The sequence below is a fragment of the Oncorhynchus nerka genome, linkage group LG22 (genome assembly GCF_034236695.1).
Source record: "Oncorhynchus nerka isolate Pitt River linkage group LG22, Oner_Uvic_2.0, whole genome shotgun sequence".
NCBI lineage: Eukaryota > Metazoa > Chordata > Actinopteri > Salmoniformes > Salmonidae > Oncorhynchus > Oncorhynchus nerka.
Genome location: NC_088417.1, coordinates 17,368,872 through 17,384,674, shown reverse-complemented (window position 1 = coordinate 17,384,674; position 15,803 = coordinate 17,368,872). Strand labels below are relative to the sequence as shown.

General features: G+C 44.5%; 1 protein-coding gene across 4 annotated transcripts; it reads right to left on the bottom strand.

Annotated features, from left to right (window-relative positions):
• Nucleotides 1–736: 736 nt before the first annotated feature.
• On the bottom strand, nt 737–15,644 carry si:ch211-217a12.1 (alanine aminotransferase 2-like). 4 transcript variants are annotated; one of them, XM_029626329.2, is made up of 13 exons: nt 15,492–15,644; nt 14,817–14,887; nt 12,690–12,872; nt 5,200–5,289; nt 4,971–5,079; nt 4,754–4,887; nt 4,326–4,569; nt 4,154–4,233; nt 3,898–4,034; nt 3,570–3,744; nt 3,271–3,426; nt 3,013–3,125; nt 737–2,819 (listed from the first exon to the last, which is right to left on the bottom strand). In XM_029626329.2, the coding sequence occupies exons 2-13, from the start codon at nt 14,862–14,864 to the stop codon at nt 2,729–2,731; spliced, it is 1,560 nt and encodes a 519-aa protein (XP_029482189.2). In that variant the 5' UTR covers nt 14,865–14,887; nt 15,492–15,644; the 3' UTR covers nt 737–2,728. The 4 variants fall into 4 exon arrangements, with proteins under 4 accessions (XP_029482189.2, XP_064863058.1, XP_029482190.2 ...); XM_065006986.1 differs by lacking the exon at nt 14,817–14,887 and adding an exon at nt 14,693–14,781 and having other exon boundaries at nt 15,492–15,643; XM_029626330.2 differs by lacking the exon at nt 14,817–14,887 and having other exon boundaries at nt 15,492–15,643.
• Nucleotides 15,645–15,803: the final 159 nt, after the last annotated feature.

The following is a 15,803-nucleotide window of genomic DNA, read 5'->3' as shown; positions in this document are numbered from 1 at the left end:
CACCTCGCTGGTCACCATAGCAGCACCCACCTGTAGCACGCGCTCCAGCAGGTATATCTTTCTGGTCACCCCCATAACCAATTCTTCCTTTGGCCGCCTCTCCTTCCAGTTCTCTGCTGCCAATGACTGGAACGAACTGCAAAAATCTCTGAAACTGGAAACACTTATCCCCCTCACTAGCTTTAAGCACCAGCTGTCAGAGCAGCTCACAGATTACTGCACCTGTACATAGCCCATCTATAATTTAGCCCAAACAACTACCTCTCCCCCTACTGTATTTATTTATTTTGCTCCTTTGCACCCCATTATTTCTATCTCTACTTTGCACATGCTTCCACTGCAAATCTACCATTCCAGTGTTTATTTATTTATTCATTTTTAACTTGCTATATTGTATTTACTTCGCCACCATGGCCTTTTTTGCCTTTACCTCCCTTATCTCACCTCATTTTCTCACATTGTATATAGACTTATTTTTCTACTGTATTTTGTTTTACTCCATGTGTAACTCTTTGTTGTTGTACCTGTCGAACTGCTTTGCTTTATCTTGACCAGGTCGCAATTGTAAATGAGAACTTGTTCTAAACTTGCCTACCTGTTTAAATAAAGGTGAAATAAAAAAATATAGTAGGTGACATTGCCATAAACATTTCCAGAGCATCTCTTTTTTTGTAGAAGTACTTTCAGCTTCCCACACTGATGTGGTGCACAGACAGGGCATGAGCAAACCAAGACATAGAAATTACACTTTCATTTATATTTTTACAATTCAAGATAAAAATCAACATGGTTATTAAATACTGTAACTACATTCAGACTGTTCATCGTACACACAGTAGTTCACAGTATCCTTTTCAACGCAACAGCCATTGCACTCCCTCTGGCATGCAATAAAAGCACACCTCTGCCAACTATTTACTGATAATAGTACGACTGATCATAATGTAGCTGTATAACCTATAAAACTAGATAGGCAAAACAAGTAAAACCCTCAACTGACACAATCAGTTATAGTCATGAACTGAAAATGACTAAAACATTATCACATATGTACACTGTGTAGATGCTGTCTGACACACAATTTAAACAATTAGCTGAAACAGAACAGCATGCCAGGTACCATGCTAAAAAGTACAGTTTCTTAACACATTGCTCCTCTTTTAATGTCAAGTCTAGGACACTAGAGGGGAGAGTCTCGAACAGGGGGTGTGTTGGTAACACACTGGCACTCTTTCAGTTAGATATTTTCACCATCTCTCCAACCAGTTTCTGAGGAGGAAGGGTGGGGTTTTGTTACAGACCGGACTGGGAAGAGGGGTGGGGTTTTGTTACAGACTGGACAGGACTGGGAAGAGGAGTGGGGTTTTGTTACAGACCGGACTGGGAAGAGGGGTGGGGTTTTGTTACAGACTGGACAGGACTGGGAAGAGGGGTGGGGTCTTGTTACATACTGGACCAGACTGGGAATAGGGGTGGGATTTTGTTACAGACCGGACTGGGAAGATGGGTGGGATTTTGTTACAGACCGGACTGGGAAGATGGGTGGGATTTTGTTACAGACCGGACTGGGAAGAGGGGTGAGGTTTTCTTACAGACCGGACTGGGAAGATGGGTGGGGTTTTCTTACAGACCGGACTGGGAAGATGGGTGGGGTTTTCTTACAGACCGGACCGGACTAGGAAGATGGGTGGGGTTTTCTTACAGACCGGACTGGGAAGATGGGAGGGGTTTTCTTACAGACCGGACCGGACTGGGAAGAGGGGTGAGGTTTTCTTACAGACCGGACTGGGAAGATGGGTGGGGTTTTCTTACAGACCGGACCGGACTGGGAAGAGGGGTGAGGTTTTGTTACAGACCGGACTGGGAAGAGGGGTGGGGTTTTCTTACAGACCGGACTGGGAAGATGGGTGGGGTTTTCTTACAGACCGGACCGGACTGGGAAGAGGGGTGAGGTTTTGTTACAGACCGGACTGGGAAGATGGGTGGGGTTTTCTTACAGACCGGACCGGACTAGGAAGAGGGGTGAGGTTTTGTTACAGACCGGACTGGGAAGAGGGGTGGGGTTTTGTTACAGACCGGACTGGGAAGAGGAGTGGGGTTTTGTTAATGACCGGACTGGGAAGAGGAGTGTAGTTTTGTTACAGACCAGACTGGGAAGAGGAGTGTGGTTTTGTTACAGACCAGACTGGGAAGAGGAGTGGGGTTTTGTTAAAGACCGGACTGGGAAGAGGAGTGGGGTTTTGTTAAAGACCGGACTGGGAAGAGGAGTGGGGTTTTGTTACAGACCAGACTGGGAAGAGGAGTGGGGTTTTGTTACAGACCGGACTGGGAAGAGGAGTGGGGTTTTGTTACAGACCGGACTGGGAAGAGGAGTGGGGTTTTGTTAAAGACCAGACTGGGAAGAGGAGTGGGGTTTTGTTAAAGACCGGACTGGGAAGAGGAGTGGGGTTTTGTTACAGACCAGACTGGGAAGAGGAGTGGGGTTTTGTTACAGACCGGACTGGGAAGAGGAGTGGGGTTTTGTTACAGACCGGACTGGAAAGAGGAGTGGGGTTTTGTTACAGACCAGACTGGGAAGAGGAGTGGGGTTTTGTTACAGACCAGACTGGGAAGAGGAGTGGGGTTTTGTTACAGACTGGACTGGGTAGAGGAGTGGGGTTTTGTTACAGACCAGACTGGGAAGAGGAGTGGGGTTTTGTTACAGACCAGACTGGGAAGAGGAGTGGGGTTATGAGAACTCCTCTGTGAAACGCTTATGAAACTCCCTGATCTTTTCCAATACAACCTTCAGCTTTTCAGTTGCAGGTAAGATGGTCATCCTACACAGAGAAAGAAAGAGAGTGTGATAGAGATAAAAAATTATGTTTTCTTAGCATGAACATCACTGGGGGTAGGGTACCAGTCTGTTTAGCTATCATTCCACTCTTTGCCATGAAAAACATTTGACATGACAAGGAGTGGAATGATAGCTAAACAGACTGGTACCCAGGCTAGACAGGCGACTGGTCTAACCTGAAATGGTAGGTTCCATCTCTCTGCCCGAAGCCACTACCTGGAACCAGGCAGATACCAGTCTCCTCCAGCAGCTTCATACAGTAGAACATGTCTGGAGCCTGGCCTTTCTCCTACACAGAGGTAAAGAAGGTTGAATAACAACACAGAAGGGATTGGAATAGGAAGAATCAGACAACTGAGCATCAGAAACAGGCAGGGAAAGGAGAGATCAATTAACAGAGAGGGAGGGTGAAAGAGGGGGATGGAAAGACATACCTTTGCCGCATTGATGGCTTTCTCTGGCAGTGATAGGCGGGGGAAGGTGTACATGGCTCCCTGGACAGGGTTACAGTGGATCCCTGGGACCGTGTTGAGGACCTGCTCTGTCATCTTGGCCTTCTCAGCCAGGATATCCAGGTTGGCAGTACGCTCCTGTTAAGTGGTCAGAGGTCAGGATAATACTAACAAATTGTGACACAATGTACATTTTTACTGAACAGCACCTGTTACACTGTAATAATATTAATGTGACATTTAGGGCTGAATCCTAACATCCACATCATGTGTATGCTGACCTTGATGAAGGTGGCATAGGAAGGCTCGTCAGGCTGAGGGGGATTGACCACCAGGTCCAGTAGGGCCTGCCCAGGGATGGGGGGGCACAGCCGCACAGACACCAGCTTAGTCAGCTGCAACTTCACCTCAGGGTCCATGTTAACCACCTCCATGTACCCTCCTCTGAAACCACACCTGTATGACAGGAACACACACATTCATATGGTACAGTAACTGGCATACTTGATTCACATACTGTACGACGTGTCAAGTTAGTTTTTCCCAATAAAGCCAAGTTATGTCAGTCACCATCTGTGAGAATACGTGGGTGTGTAGCTACAGACTTACTCTCCCATGAAGCATTTGGAGGTGGAGTGGAAAGAGACCAGCTCCACAACACTGGAGTACTCTGGTCCCATCTCAAACAGAACCTTCTTAAAGGAGTGGAACTGGCAACCCTCCGCATACACATTATCCTGGTACACCTGGTAGCCACAGAGGGAGGGAGTGATATGTATTGAATATCTTGTCTGGAAGAAAAACCTTAGAGAAGGGGGAGAAAGGGTAAGATCAGGTAGAAGAGATTGTATTATTACTAAATTACCTCATCAGCCATCAGGAAAAGGTGCTCCTCAGCAGCGAATCGGATCACATCTTCAATGCACTGCCTGCTCTGGACCTGACCTATCACAGTGATGGGTGACAAGAGTTCTCTAAACAGAACAGAGATGGTCTAAAAATAAGAGAGTCAGATCCCTAAACTTGTGTCCACATACCTGTGGGGTTGCCAGGGTTGATAATACAGAGGGCGCGGGGGTTACAGTGCTCCCTGGCTGCCTTCACAGCCCTCCTCAGCTCACCAACGTCCAGGCTCCAACACTTGTCCTCGTCCAGGTAGTAGCTGATCTGGACAGCCGCCAGCTCAGCCAGAGCAGCAGAGTAGAGGGGGTACTGAGGGATGGAGATCATCACCCCTGTACGGTTCTTCCCCTCGCCTGACGTCAACAACTTTAGCATGGTCTATAGAGAGAGATGTGAGGGAGGTAGAAAGGACGGAAGGGGAGAGTCATGTGCCGTAAGATCCGATTCAGCATTGAGAGATGATTTACTGATCCAGTAAATAGTTAAGTGTTGGTTGTAATCAACATTTTAGTCACGCGAGCACAAGTCAAGAACTCAGTACTACTGCCATCATCAGTCTTACCACTATGGCATCACTGGCCCCGGTGGAGAGGTAGATGCTGTCGGGGTCACTGGGGATGCCACCGTCCCGCTTCTCAATATATTTAGCCACATCCTGTCGTATGATCTCAATGCCTGGACTAGCACTGTATGCACCTGAAATAGATAAAAGTTCAATGGATATTTAACAAAAGGTGTTTGTTTTTTACACACTGCTTGCCTACAGTAAGTTATTTCACCTATACTTCCCCCTCCACAGGCCTGAAGGATGCGCCGTGCTCTATTTTTAGCGTCCTCTGGAAACTTGTCGTCTTCTAGGAGATCTGGGTAGGCGCAGAGCGCTACAACCTGACGGGAACAGAGAAGTTGTAGTAATGTGTAGTAATATATAGTAAATAGTCATCTATAATAATAATGGGACACTTCCATATAAAATACACCACAGCTTTAGAACAACAATTAACGGACCTGTCGGAGAAATGTGATTGGTTTCTGGCCCATAGCATGCGCATCACCAATGTTGGCCTTGATGACCTCTGTAAAAGGCTTCTCAACCCCCTGCGAAACAGAGAAAGTCGCAGTTATTACACAGATATGGTTATTGTGATAATTAAACAGAAGTCACATTTAGTGCATGACAATCCCCAATAGTAATACTTACTCGCCAACCTCTATGAGTATGATAACTCTACACTCGGTTTAAAATCCCTGCCTATTCAACCATTGGACTTGGTATAATCCTGGAAGCCAACAGCATGTTAAACAGAGGGACTGGGGACAGCTGTGATACTCCCACTGTGTGTAGACTGGGGAGGGCAGGAGAGATCTGGGTAAAACAATAGGGCTGTTGCTGTGCCAATGCCTCTCACTCTCTCTCTTTTCTCCCTGTCATTCTGTCCCTGCTCAAGCCTACTCCATAGCCCTCTCCAATTCTTATCATCAGAATTTCATTCCAACTCACGATACTGGTCAAAACAAAATACAACAGGGAGCATATCATCTGCAATGCAGAGGCTTGATAAACAACATTCAGGCTTGTAGCCAATACAAGAAACTAGATGGACAAGACCTAGAGTGGAAACAGTGTAACGCGACAATGACAACATGTTCTTTGCGTAGCCTGATAGATGTGGTAGACCTAGTAGTCTTGGTAGACCTAGTAGTCGTGGTAGACCTAGGAGTCGTGGTAGACCTAGTAGTCGTGGTAGACCTAGTAGTCGTGGTAGATCTAGTAGTCGTGGTAGACCTAGTAGTCGTGGTAGACCTAGTAGTCGTGGTAGACCTAGTAGTCGTGGTAGATCTAGTAGTCTTGGTAGACCTTGTAGTCGTGGTAGACCTAGTAGTCGTGGTAGACCTAGTAGTCTTGGTAGACCTAGTAGTCGTGGTAGACCTAGTAGTCGTGGTAGACCTAGTAGTCGTAGTAGACCTAGTAGTCGTGGTAGATCTAGTAGTCTTGGTAGACCTTGTAGTCGTGGTAGACCTAGTAGTCGTGGTAGACCTAGTAGTCGTGGTAGACCTAGTAGTCGTGGTAGACCTAGTAGTCGTGGTAGATCTAGTAGTCTTGGTAGACCTTGTAGTTGTGGTAGACCTAGTAGTCGTGGTAGACCTAGTAGTCGTAGTAGACCTAGTAGTCGTGGTAGATCTAGTAGTCTTGGTAGACCTTGTAGTTGTGGTAGACCTAGTAGTCGTGGTAGACCTAGTAGTCGTGGTAGACCTAGTAGTCGTGGTAGATGTGGTAGACCTAGTAGACGTGGTAGACCTAGTAGTCGTGGTAGACCTAGTAGTCGTGGTAGATCTAGTAGTCGTGGTAGACCTAGTAGTCGTGGTAGACCTAGTAGTCTTGGTAGACCTAGTAGACGTGGTAGACCTAGTAGTCGTGGTAGACCTAGTAGTCGTGGTAGACTGTCTGAGTGCTCCGTCTTCACATCAGCCATCTTGGTATGGGAATGTCTATACTGTAGATGACACTGCTTTCCTTGTTGTGTAGCTAAACAGGCACTCTGTTCATTCCCCCAACTGAAACCTAAACCCACATGATACCTTCCTGCTTTCCTCCTGTAGGTCAATATCAGGGGGTGTCTCATGATTTCTGCCAATCAAAATGGAAGGGAGAGGGGGACACCCAGCTGTGTTTGTACTGCTGGGACATCAGTGTGTTCAGGCAGGGACGGCAGGTATTCCATTTTACAAACAGAGAACGACACCGGAGCTGAATGCCTCACAACAACTATCCAAAACCACCAGTAATAATAATTTAAAGGTGCAATCTGTAGCTACATACATTTTTGGACTTGCCTACTGAGCTTAGTTCAACTGTTGTACCCCATCAGAACCCAAAATAGAAGCCTGTTTTACGCCAATGTTTGTAAACATTGTAAAATGTAAACAGTGTATAGCCTCAAAACATGGTTAAACACTAATGTTGTTATCATCAACGGTTAGTCCTTGCATCCATAGCTCTGTCTATACATTTGAGAGTGGTTCCATTTCTCCAAGCCCATCCCTCAGATTTTTACCAAAACACACTTTGTTATTAATTGGCCCTTTAAATAACTTCAGTTTCACGCCCAAAACACTTCTCAGGATTCTTAGAACGGGACACATGGCACATGCATAATGAAAGATCAGCTGTTCATTCCTTTCAGATCAGCTGACATTGGCTGCATGTAAAATCAAATCAGACTGGTTCATTCCCTCATCGCACAGTCCCAATCCCCCATGCCAGTCCTCCTCTCTCATTAGCAGCCCTGTGCCCCCAGGTTCTGTATAGATTAGGCCTGGCACAGAGTCAGCCTGGCACAGAGTCAGCCTGGCACAGGAGATACAGAGGGGAGATCAGGACCTGGGTAGACTACAGAGGATAGAAAGTTATATTTTGGTGAGGGGCGATTCTCAGAATTAATCATGCGCCGTTGGAGTTCTTCAATGTTATGGCAACCACGGTATGTAAAAAATATATTTTTAATTTCCATTGTTTCAGTTAAGTAACAGAAACTGGCTGTTATCTGGCTGTTCATTGTCTCTGGTCTCTTTCTATTGAATAATTTTACTGAGTCAACATCCCTATTATGTTAACCTACTGTGATTCACCTCATTCTAACTACCATACAGATCTGATCGGGAAGGTCCGAGAAGGGACGCAAAGCTCTTCCCTTCTTGGTCTTATCCCTCGCTTGAGTGGAACAATGAGTGTGCTGTTCGCCGTGTGAGAACTGCCCCCTCTCCCACTGGTCAGCTCTGTGTTCTCCTGTTCAGCACCAGGCACTGACAACAGGGCTCTGGACCGGCCAATTGAGACCAGGACACAACTCTATTCACTATAGTTTTATCAGTGAAATTCATGAATTGCAAGTTCTGGACAAATGTATCAAAAGTGACATACACCCGTGCCAGACATTTGTATGATGTCCTTTGATCCCCTTGTTATCTGCTCTTGCTGTGAGACACTCTGGATAAGGGCATTTGATCAAATGTTATTTTCAGTTCTTCACAGCAAAGCCTGGGAATTGAGGTAGGTCGCCATAGAAACCCCATTGAGGCTAAACTAAGCACTCTCTCATTGATCACCATCATGAAAAGACCCTTGTTGTGCCAACCAGACACACAGGCAGAGCTACTAGCTTGCACCAAAACAAATTGGTCCATGCTATTCGGAATCCTTGAGACACTACCCCATTGAAGTTGAAATTTAAAATGGTTAAGGTAAGTGTGAAGGTTCGGTAAGGGTTAGGCTAATGGTAGGGGTTAAGGGTCGGTAAGGGTTAGGCTAATGGTAAGGGTTAAGGTTCGGTAAGTGTTAGGCTAATGGTAAGGGTGTTAGGCTAATGGTAAGGGTTAAGGTTCGGTAAGTGTTAGGGGTAAGGGTTAAGGGTCGGCTTAAATGGTAAGGGTTAAGGTTCGGTAAGTGTTAGGCTAATGGTAGGGGTTAAGGGTTCGGTAAGGGTTAGGCTAATGGTAGGGTTAAGGTTCGGTAAGGGTTAGGCTAATGGTAGGGTTAAGTTAAGGTTAGGCTAATGGTAGGGGTTAAGGGTTAGGCTAATAGTAGGGGTTAAGGTTCGGTAAGGGTTAGGCTAATGGTAAGGGTTAGGCTAATGGTAAGGGTTAAGGTTCGGTAAGTGTTAGGCTAATGGTAGGGGTTAAGGTTCGGTAAGAGTTAGGCTAATAGTAGGGGTTAAGGTTCGGTAAGGGTTAGGCTAATAGTAGGGGTTAATGGTCGGTAAGGGTTAGGCTAATGGTAAGGGTTAAGGTTCGGTAAGTGTTAGGCTAATGGTAGGGGTTAAGGTTCGGTAAGGGTTAGGCTAATAGTAGGGGTTAAGGTTTAGGCTAATGGTAAGGGTTAGGGTTAGGCTAATAGTAGGGGTTAAGGGTTAATTCGGTAAGTGTTAGGCTAATGGTAGGGGTTAAGGGTTCGGTAAGGGTTAGGCTAATGGTAAGGGTTAAGGTTCGGTAAGTGTTAGGCTAATGGTAAGGGTTAAGGTTCGGTAAGGGTTAGGCTAATGGTAGGGTTAAGTGTTAGGCTAATGGTAGGGGTTAAAGGTAATGGTAGGGTTAAGGTTCGGTAAGAGTTAGGCTAATAGTAGGGGTTAAGGTTCGGTAAGGGTTAGGCTAATGGTAAGGGTTAAGGTTCGGTAAGGGTTAGGCTAATGGTAGGGGTTAAGGGTCGGTAAGGGTTAGGCTAATGGTAAGGGTTAAGGTTCGGTAAGTGTTAGGCTAATGGTAAGGGTTAAGGTTCGGTAAGGGTTAGGCTAATGGTAAGGGTTAAGGTTCGGTAAGTGTTAGGCTAATGGTAAGGGTTAAGGGTTAGGCTAATGGTAGGGTTAGGTTCTAATGGTAATGGTAGGGTTAAGGTTCGGTAAGGGTTAGGCTAATGGTAGGGGTTAAGGTTCGGTAAGTGTTAGGCTAATGGTAGGGGTTAAGGTTTGGTAAGGGTTAGGCTAATAGTAGGGGTTAAGGTTCGGTAAGGGTTAGGCTAATGGTAGGGGTTAAGGTTTGGTAAGTGTTAGGCTAATGGTAGGGGTTAAGGTTTGGTAAGGGTTAGGCTAATGGTAGGGGTTAAGGTTTGGTAAGGGTTGGGGTTAAGGTAGGAATGTACCAAGGATTCCGGATAGCACTGACCAAAACAAATTGGCCCAATTATATTGACCTAATACTTCAGTTTATGAAATTTGCATTTTTTTTCTGGAAAAAGTCACTGGAAAGTCGGCTATAAAATTCCAAACCCATTCACTGTATGCTAGTCTTTGGATGCAGCCTAGGAATAAATGACTGACCAGTCTGAGGTGAATGTATCAGCCATTCCACTTCAAACCAGACTGACCTTAGTCCCATCTGTTTTGCTGAGTTATCAGTAAGTGTCACTGCCCAGTGCCCTGACAGGAAGTCTCTCAGCATACCAGCCAATGCAATGGGCATATCCCACTCCATGTGAATGCTAGTAAGCTTCTATAACATATCCAATAACATTTGTCAAGTTGAATCTCAACATAATTTTAAAATTAGGCAATCATTGTATTCTTTGAACCATGTTATAACTGAAACATGGAAAGGATATTACTATATTACACATACTTTATGGCTGGAGGGAGGGAGAACACAGGTGGGGATATTGTGGTGTTGAACTTTAGACATAACTTTACTTTCTGCTAAACCTAAGCACCCTACATGGCCTCCTCAATGGGCACCTGCTCGACAAGGTTTAGCTGTTGGCACAGTGCCCAGAGAACTGCTCCACATGGCTTCAGAGTAGCCAAGTGAAGGAGCCAATTCACAGACAAAAGAGAGGGAGAGTGTATACTCAATTGTACTCTGAATCAATCTACTCTAGTTTGGTAACCATCCCCACCTCAGGCCTTAGGAGTGAACGACTAAGACCCCTGGGGTACATGGCCTATCCAGGAAGGTACTTGAGAAGACTTCTGAGACAATATACCTTCTGGTAAAATGTACATGAGGGGGTACTTCAGGGGTATTTGTATTTATTAAGGATCCCCATTAGTTTCTGTCAAGGCACAAGCTAATCTTCCTGGGGTCAATTAGTTCCTGCCAAGGCAGCAGCTACTCTTTCTGGGGTCCATTAGTTTCTGCCAAGTCAGCAGCTACTCTTCCTGGAGTCCAGCAACATTAAGGCAACTATATACAATTTAAAACATTACATTACATAACACTTTTCACAACACAATAAGTGTGTTCCCTCAGGCCACTACTCGACTGCCACATATCTACAATACAACATCCATGTGTGTGTGTGTGTGTGTGTGTGTGTGTGTGTGTGTGACTCTTCACAGTCCCCGCTGTTCCATAAGGTGTATTTTTTTATCTGTTTAAAAAAAATCTGAATCTACTTGCATCAGTTACCTGATTTAGAATAGAGTTCCATGTAGTCATGGCTCTATGTAGTACTGTGCACCTCCCATAGTCTGTTCTTGATTTGGGGGTTGTAAAGAGACCTCTGGTGGAATGTCATGTGGTGTATGCATGGGTGTCTGAGCTGTGTGCTAGTAGTTTAAACAGACACCTCGGTGCATTCAGAATGTCAACACTTCTTACAAAAACAAGTGGTGATGAAGTCAATCTCTCCTCCACTAATTTTAACTCTCTTGTGTATATTTAAGTGCCAGCCATGCTGCCCTATTCGGAGCCAATTGTAATTTTCCGAGGTCCCTCTTTGTGGCACCAGACCACACCATTGAAAAGTAGTCCAGGTGCGACAAAACTAGGGCCTGTAGGACCTGCCTTGTTGATAGTGTTGTTAAAAAGGCAGAGCAGCACTTTAATTATGGACAGACTTCTCCCCATCTTAGCTACTGTTGTATTAACATGTTTTGACCATGACTGTTTATAATCCAGGGTTACTCCAAACATTATTTATTACAATATTTAGGTTTAGGGTTTAGTGAATGATTTGTCCCAAATACAATGCTTTTATATATTTTTTATATTTAGGACTAACTTATTCCTTGCCACCCATTCTGAAACTAATTGCAGCTCTTTGTTAAGTGGTGCATTGATTTCACTCACTGTAGTAGTGGACGTGGATAGTGTTGAGCCGTCCGCATGCATAGACACTGGCTTTACTCAAATGTAATTAGTAAAGATTGAAAAAAGTAAGAGACCTAGACAGCTGCCCTGGGGAATTCCTGATTCTACCTGGATTATGTTGGAGAGGTTTCCATTAAAGAACACCCTCTGTGTTCTGTTAGACCGGTAACTCTTTATCCACAAAATAGCAGGGGGTGTAAAGCCATAACACATACGTTTTTCCAGCAGCAGACTATGGTCGATAAAGTTAAAAGCCGCACTGAAGTCCAAAAAAACAGTACCACAATTTTTTTATAATATATTTCTCTCAGCTAATCATCACTCATACTTCCGGGATACTCCGGGCAAAGCAAAAAGCAGTTGGTGGTACAGTACCAGAAAAAAGTTGGAAGCCACTGCTTTAGGAGACTACTGCCTTTAAAACAATGTTGTGGTTCAGGGTCAGCTTCTCCAAAAGAGTGAGCATTAGTTTCAGGGCAGTCCCTCATAAAGATCAGTATCCTTTGCATATTTGTGTGTTCTCTAAGGAAAGAATGGTGATCCTATGATTACGTGCCAATGTCACCAGAGTGCACTATCATCACACGGCTCTATACTGTTTGACAGTGTTTGTGCACACTCAATGCATGGAAAGTTAGTAAATAGGTTGACTGAAAGTCTGACATCGCCTATGTCCCAACTCATTCTGCGTGTAAGTGACGCTTCTGAGGAACCCAGTGGGTTTTACATTTGAGTCTTTACTCATCCCAGTCCGATCATGGTTTACGGCAAAGTTTATTTTACTACTGCTGCATTAGGTTGGATAATGGGCAACTTCCCACGTACATCTGGTAATTTGCACCATGTCACCTGGGCTATTTCACAAGAAAAAGGCCAGCCACATGCAAATCTCGATCTCTGTCCAACAGTACACACTGTACCTCTTTGAGCTCATTTTCAATCTGCAATGCGCGTTGCACGATTGGACCACGGACAGCATACTCAACCCGCTTTACATTCGGGTTCATGGTGTCCATGTTAAGCACCCGGTTCCCAAGTCCGTTTTCAGTCATGTTCGGTTTCTGGAGCTCACACTCTGTTCCGCTGATAGCCCACGAAATATTCTGTGAAATTTGAGAGAGTGCAGAGGGAAAATAACGAAGAGTGGTTGGTTAGTTTGAAGTGTGAACCCACCAATGCACACCACACGAGCATGTACAGTACTTGCCAAAGCCAGTATTATTGTTGCAACAGAGCGCACGCGCGCGGTATCCGAACATCGTTGCACTGGAGAAGACACATTACATACATGTGTGCGCAAGTGAAAGGCTCGGAGTAAAATCCGTTACACTATTAGTCAAACTTTCTTTCAGTGACATAAACTGGATTCAAAACGTGTTTGTCATCATGTCTTACCATAACCACCCAAAACGCGCGCCCAAACCGTCGTTTCGTCAGTTCCAGGTCTTCAACAGGCTGTGAGTTTCTCAAACAACTTTTCGGCCACATAGATTATGGATGGCCACAGTCAGAGACAAACTCCCCCCTCCAACGGTCATTGCCCAACCTGCCGGGAGCTGGCACTATTATTCATTTTACGTGGTTTATGGAATAATAGCGCTTTCTGGCGGCCGGTTTGGCTACAACAGTCAGTGTTTTTACAAGGAGGTTTTCACGCCTCGTTTAGACTTGTGGTATTTAATACCAGACAGGGAGAGGCGAAGCCACCAGGACGGACTCATTGTAATGGTTGGAATGGAATAAATGGAGCTGAGTCAAACGTGTGGTTTCCATATGTTTGATACCCTTCTATTTATTCAATGCCATTGCTTTATCTTGGCCAGGTCGCAATTGTAAATGAGAACTTGTTCTCAACTTGCCTACCTGGTTAAATAAAGGTGAAATAAAAATAAAATTCCAGCCCTTCACTTTAGCTAGCTTCTGAGCATGAGGCCTGTGAGAGAAAAAAAATGTAAACAATGGGCAATCTGGGATTTGTAGGCCTACATCCATTCCTGTACTTTTCAACTAATGATATAGCAATTGATTCTTAAAGAATCAAACTTATAAATGTCTCATGTGGTTAGTTCGACTGTCAATCAGAAAACAAAATATAAACTTTCCTCCATTGTTTACAAATATGCCCTTTTAATTCTTATTCTGTTATTTACTTCCCCGACCCTAGATGATGGTCTCTCGTAACAGACTAATGGATGTGGGATTTGGTTCTGGGTGCCTGAGATGATGGACAGAGAAGTGTTTAAACTAAACCAGTTTTCATACTATTCTAGTAATTGATTCACATGGGAATTCTGGGGCTGTTGTTTTCTAAGTAGCTAGGTACTTACATAGGCTCTTATTTACATAGAATACTCTGACCAAATAGCTGGGGTGGATTTAAAGAACTCTTGTGACACAAATTATTTGTAAAAGATAATTATAGATAATAAGAAAACCTTTAGGGAAGTGATTTTCAATGCTCAAAGGTTAAAAACATTACAATTTCATTGAAGGATTAATATTATTGCCATGGAGACTGAAAAGGAGAGGAGTGTTGGCAGACATTCTATTTTTGCTCTTTACATTGCTTTCCAGAATTGCACAGCCCCGAAAGGGCTACAAATTCCTCTGTGGCACAGCACGCTGTGTGCTCTCAACTGGGACATCCCAGCCCTCCTCTTCCCACCCAGGAGTGTAGTGTTACTCTTACTGTCTGGCCAAATGTACACACAATGATGCCACACCCCACTCCAGGGTCATGTCCCACTTTTTCTTTTTAAAGGTTTTTATAGTTTCAATGTCAGAATTGTGTTGTTTTTTTTTCATCCTAATTGAATATTGTATGTGTATGCATATTACTGTAAATATTGATCACATTCCCTGTATATGATCATATATTCTGATACATTGAATGTTTATTGTGAAACTGTTATACATTTTTTACCTCCTATTTCAGGCAGGGATGTCACTGAGTACTGCTCCTATATATAGGACCTTCCACCCCCACCTGGGATATGGATGCCTGATGAAGACCTAGGGGTCGAAACGTTGTTGTAAATAAATATCACCTGGGAGAATGAGCAACAGTGTGCAGCACTTTCCTTTCTGTTTTCCATGAGTTCGCCTACAATTCCAGGACCTGCGGAAAGTACCTAGATATGCGTATGTTCTTCAACTTTGGTACCACAACAACACTCCCACCCACCCCCCTGCACACATCAATATCAAAGCATTCCCTTCAATGTCAACATCCTAACCTGACTCCTCCTTGTCCTAAATAACTCCTGTGAGAAACACTGCGGATTATGACAAGTTTGCAAATATTCAGGTCACCCGTCAGTAGTACAATACTCCTCTGAAAATATTTGACTGATCGTCCAATGCATTCGATTTAAACAGTCCTAAGAAAAATGTAACATTGCATAGTTACTACTCCAGGGTAACTGTGTGTATTTACATGCTACATTACATAGATTATTCCACTGGTCCTCTGGTATAAATAAGGCATATCCTTTATAACAATTGTGTTTGCATTAGTTACAGGCCCAGTCCTCTGTTACCCTGTGTTACATGTGTTGGTTTGCTGAAATCAGACATTTTCAGCATGCCTAACAGTGCTCTGGTCTGACCAGAGACATGACAGCACACTGCATAACCTCTGTAACCCTCCAGTCTAGTCCATGCCTTTCCTATGAGACCTTCGCTCCTACAATTAAATCACAGTGAAACAACTCAACACTCACCAGAGAACTGTATCCTCTCTGTGAATGTAGCCACTAGCCAATGGTCAATCAGTGGTCAGTAAAAGCACAAGGGTTCTCTCTGTATATTCCTGTCAGTCAGTCAGTCTGTCTTTGGTTGTTTTGTCTCCACCTTACCCTGACAACCAGGACATAGGACAGAACTGGACTTAGTCTGTGATGTCACATCTTCTCCCCGCCCCCAGTGGCCAATTCTGGCCTATTCAAGAACAGCGGCTGTTAAAACTGAGGAGCGAAATAAGAACCACTCTGCCTGGCCTTTGACCCGCACGAGAGTGGATGAACTGGGCTGTA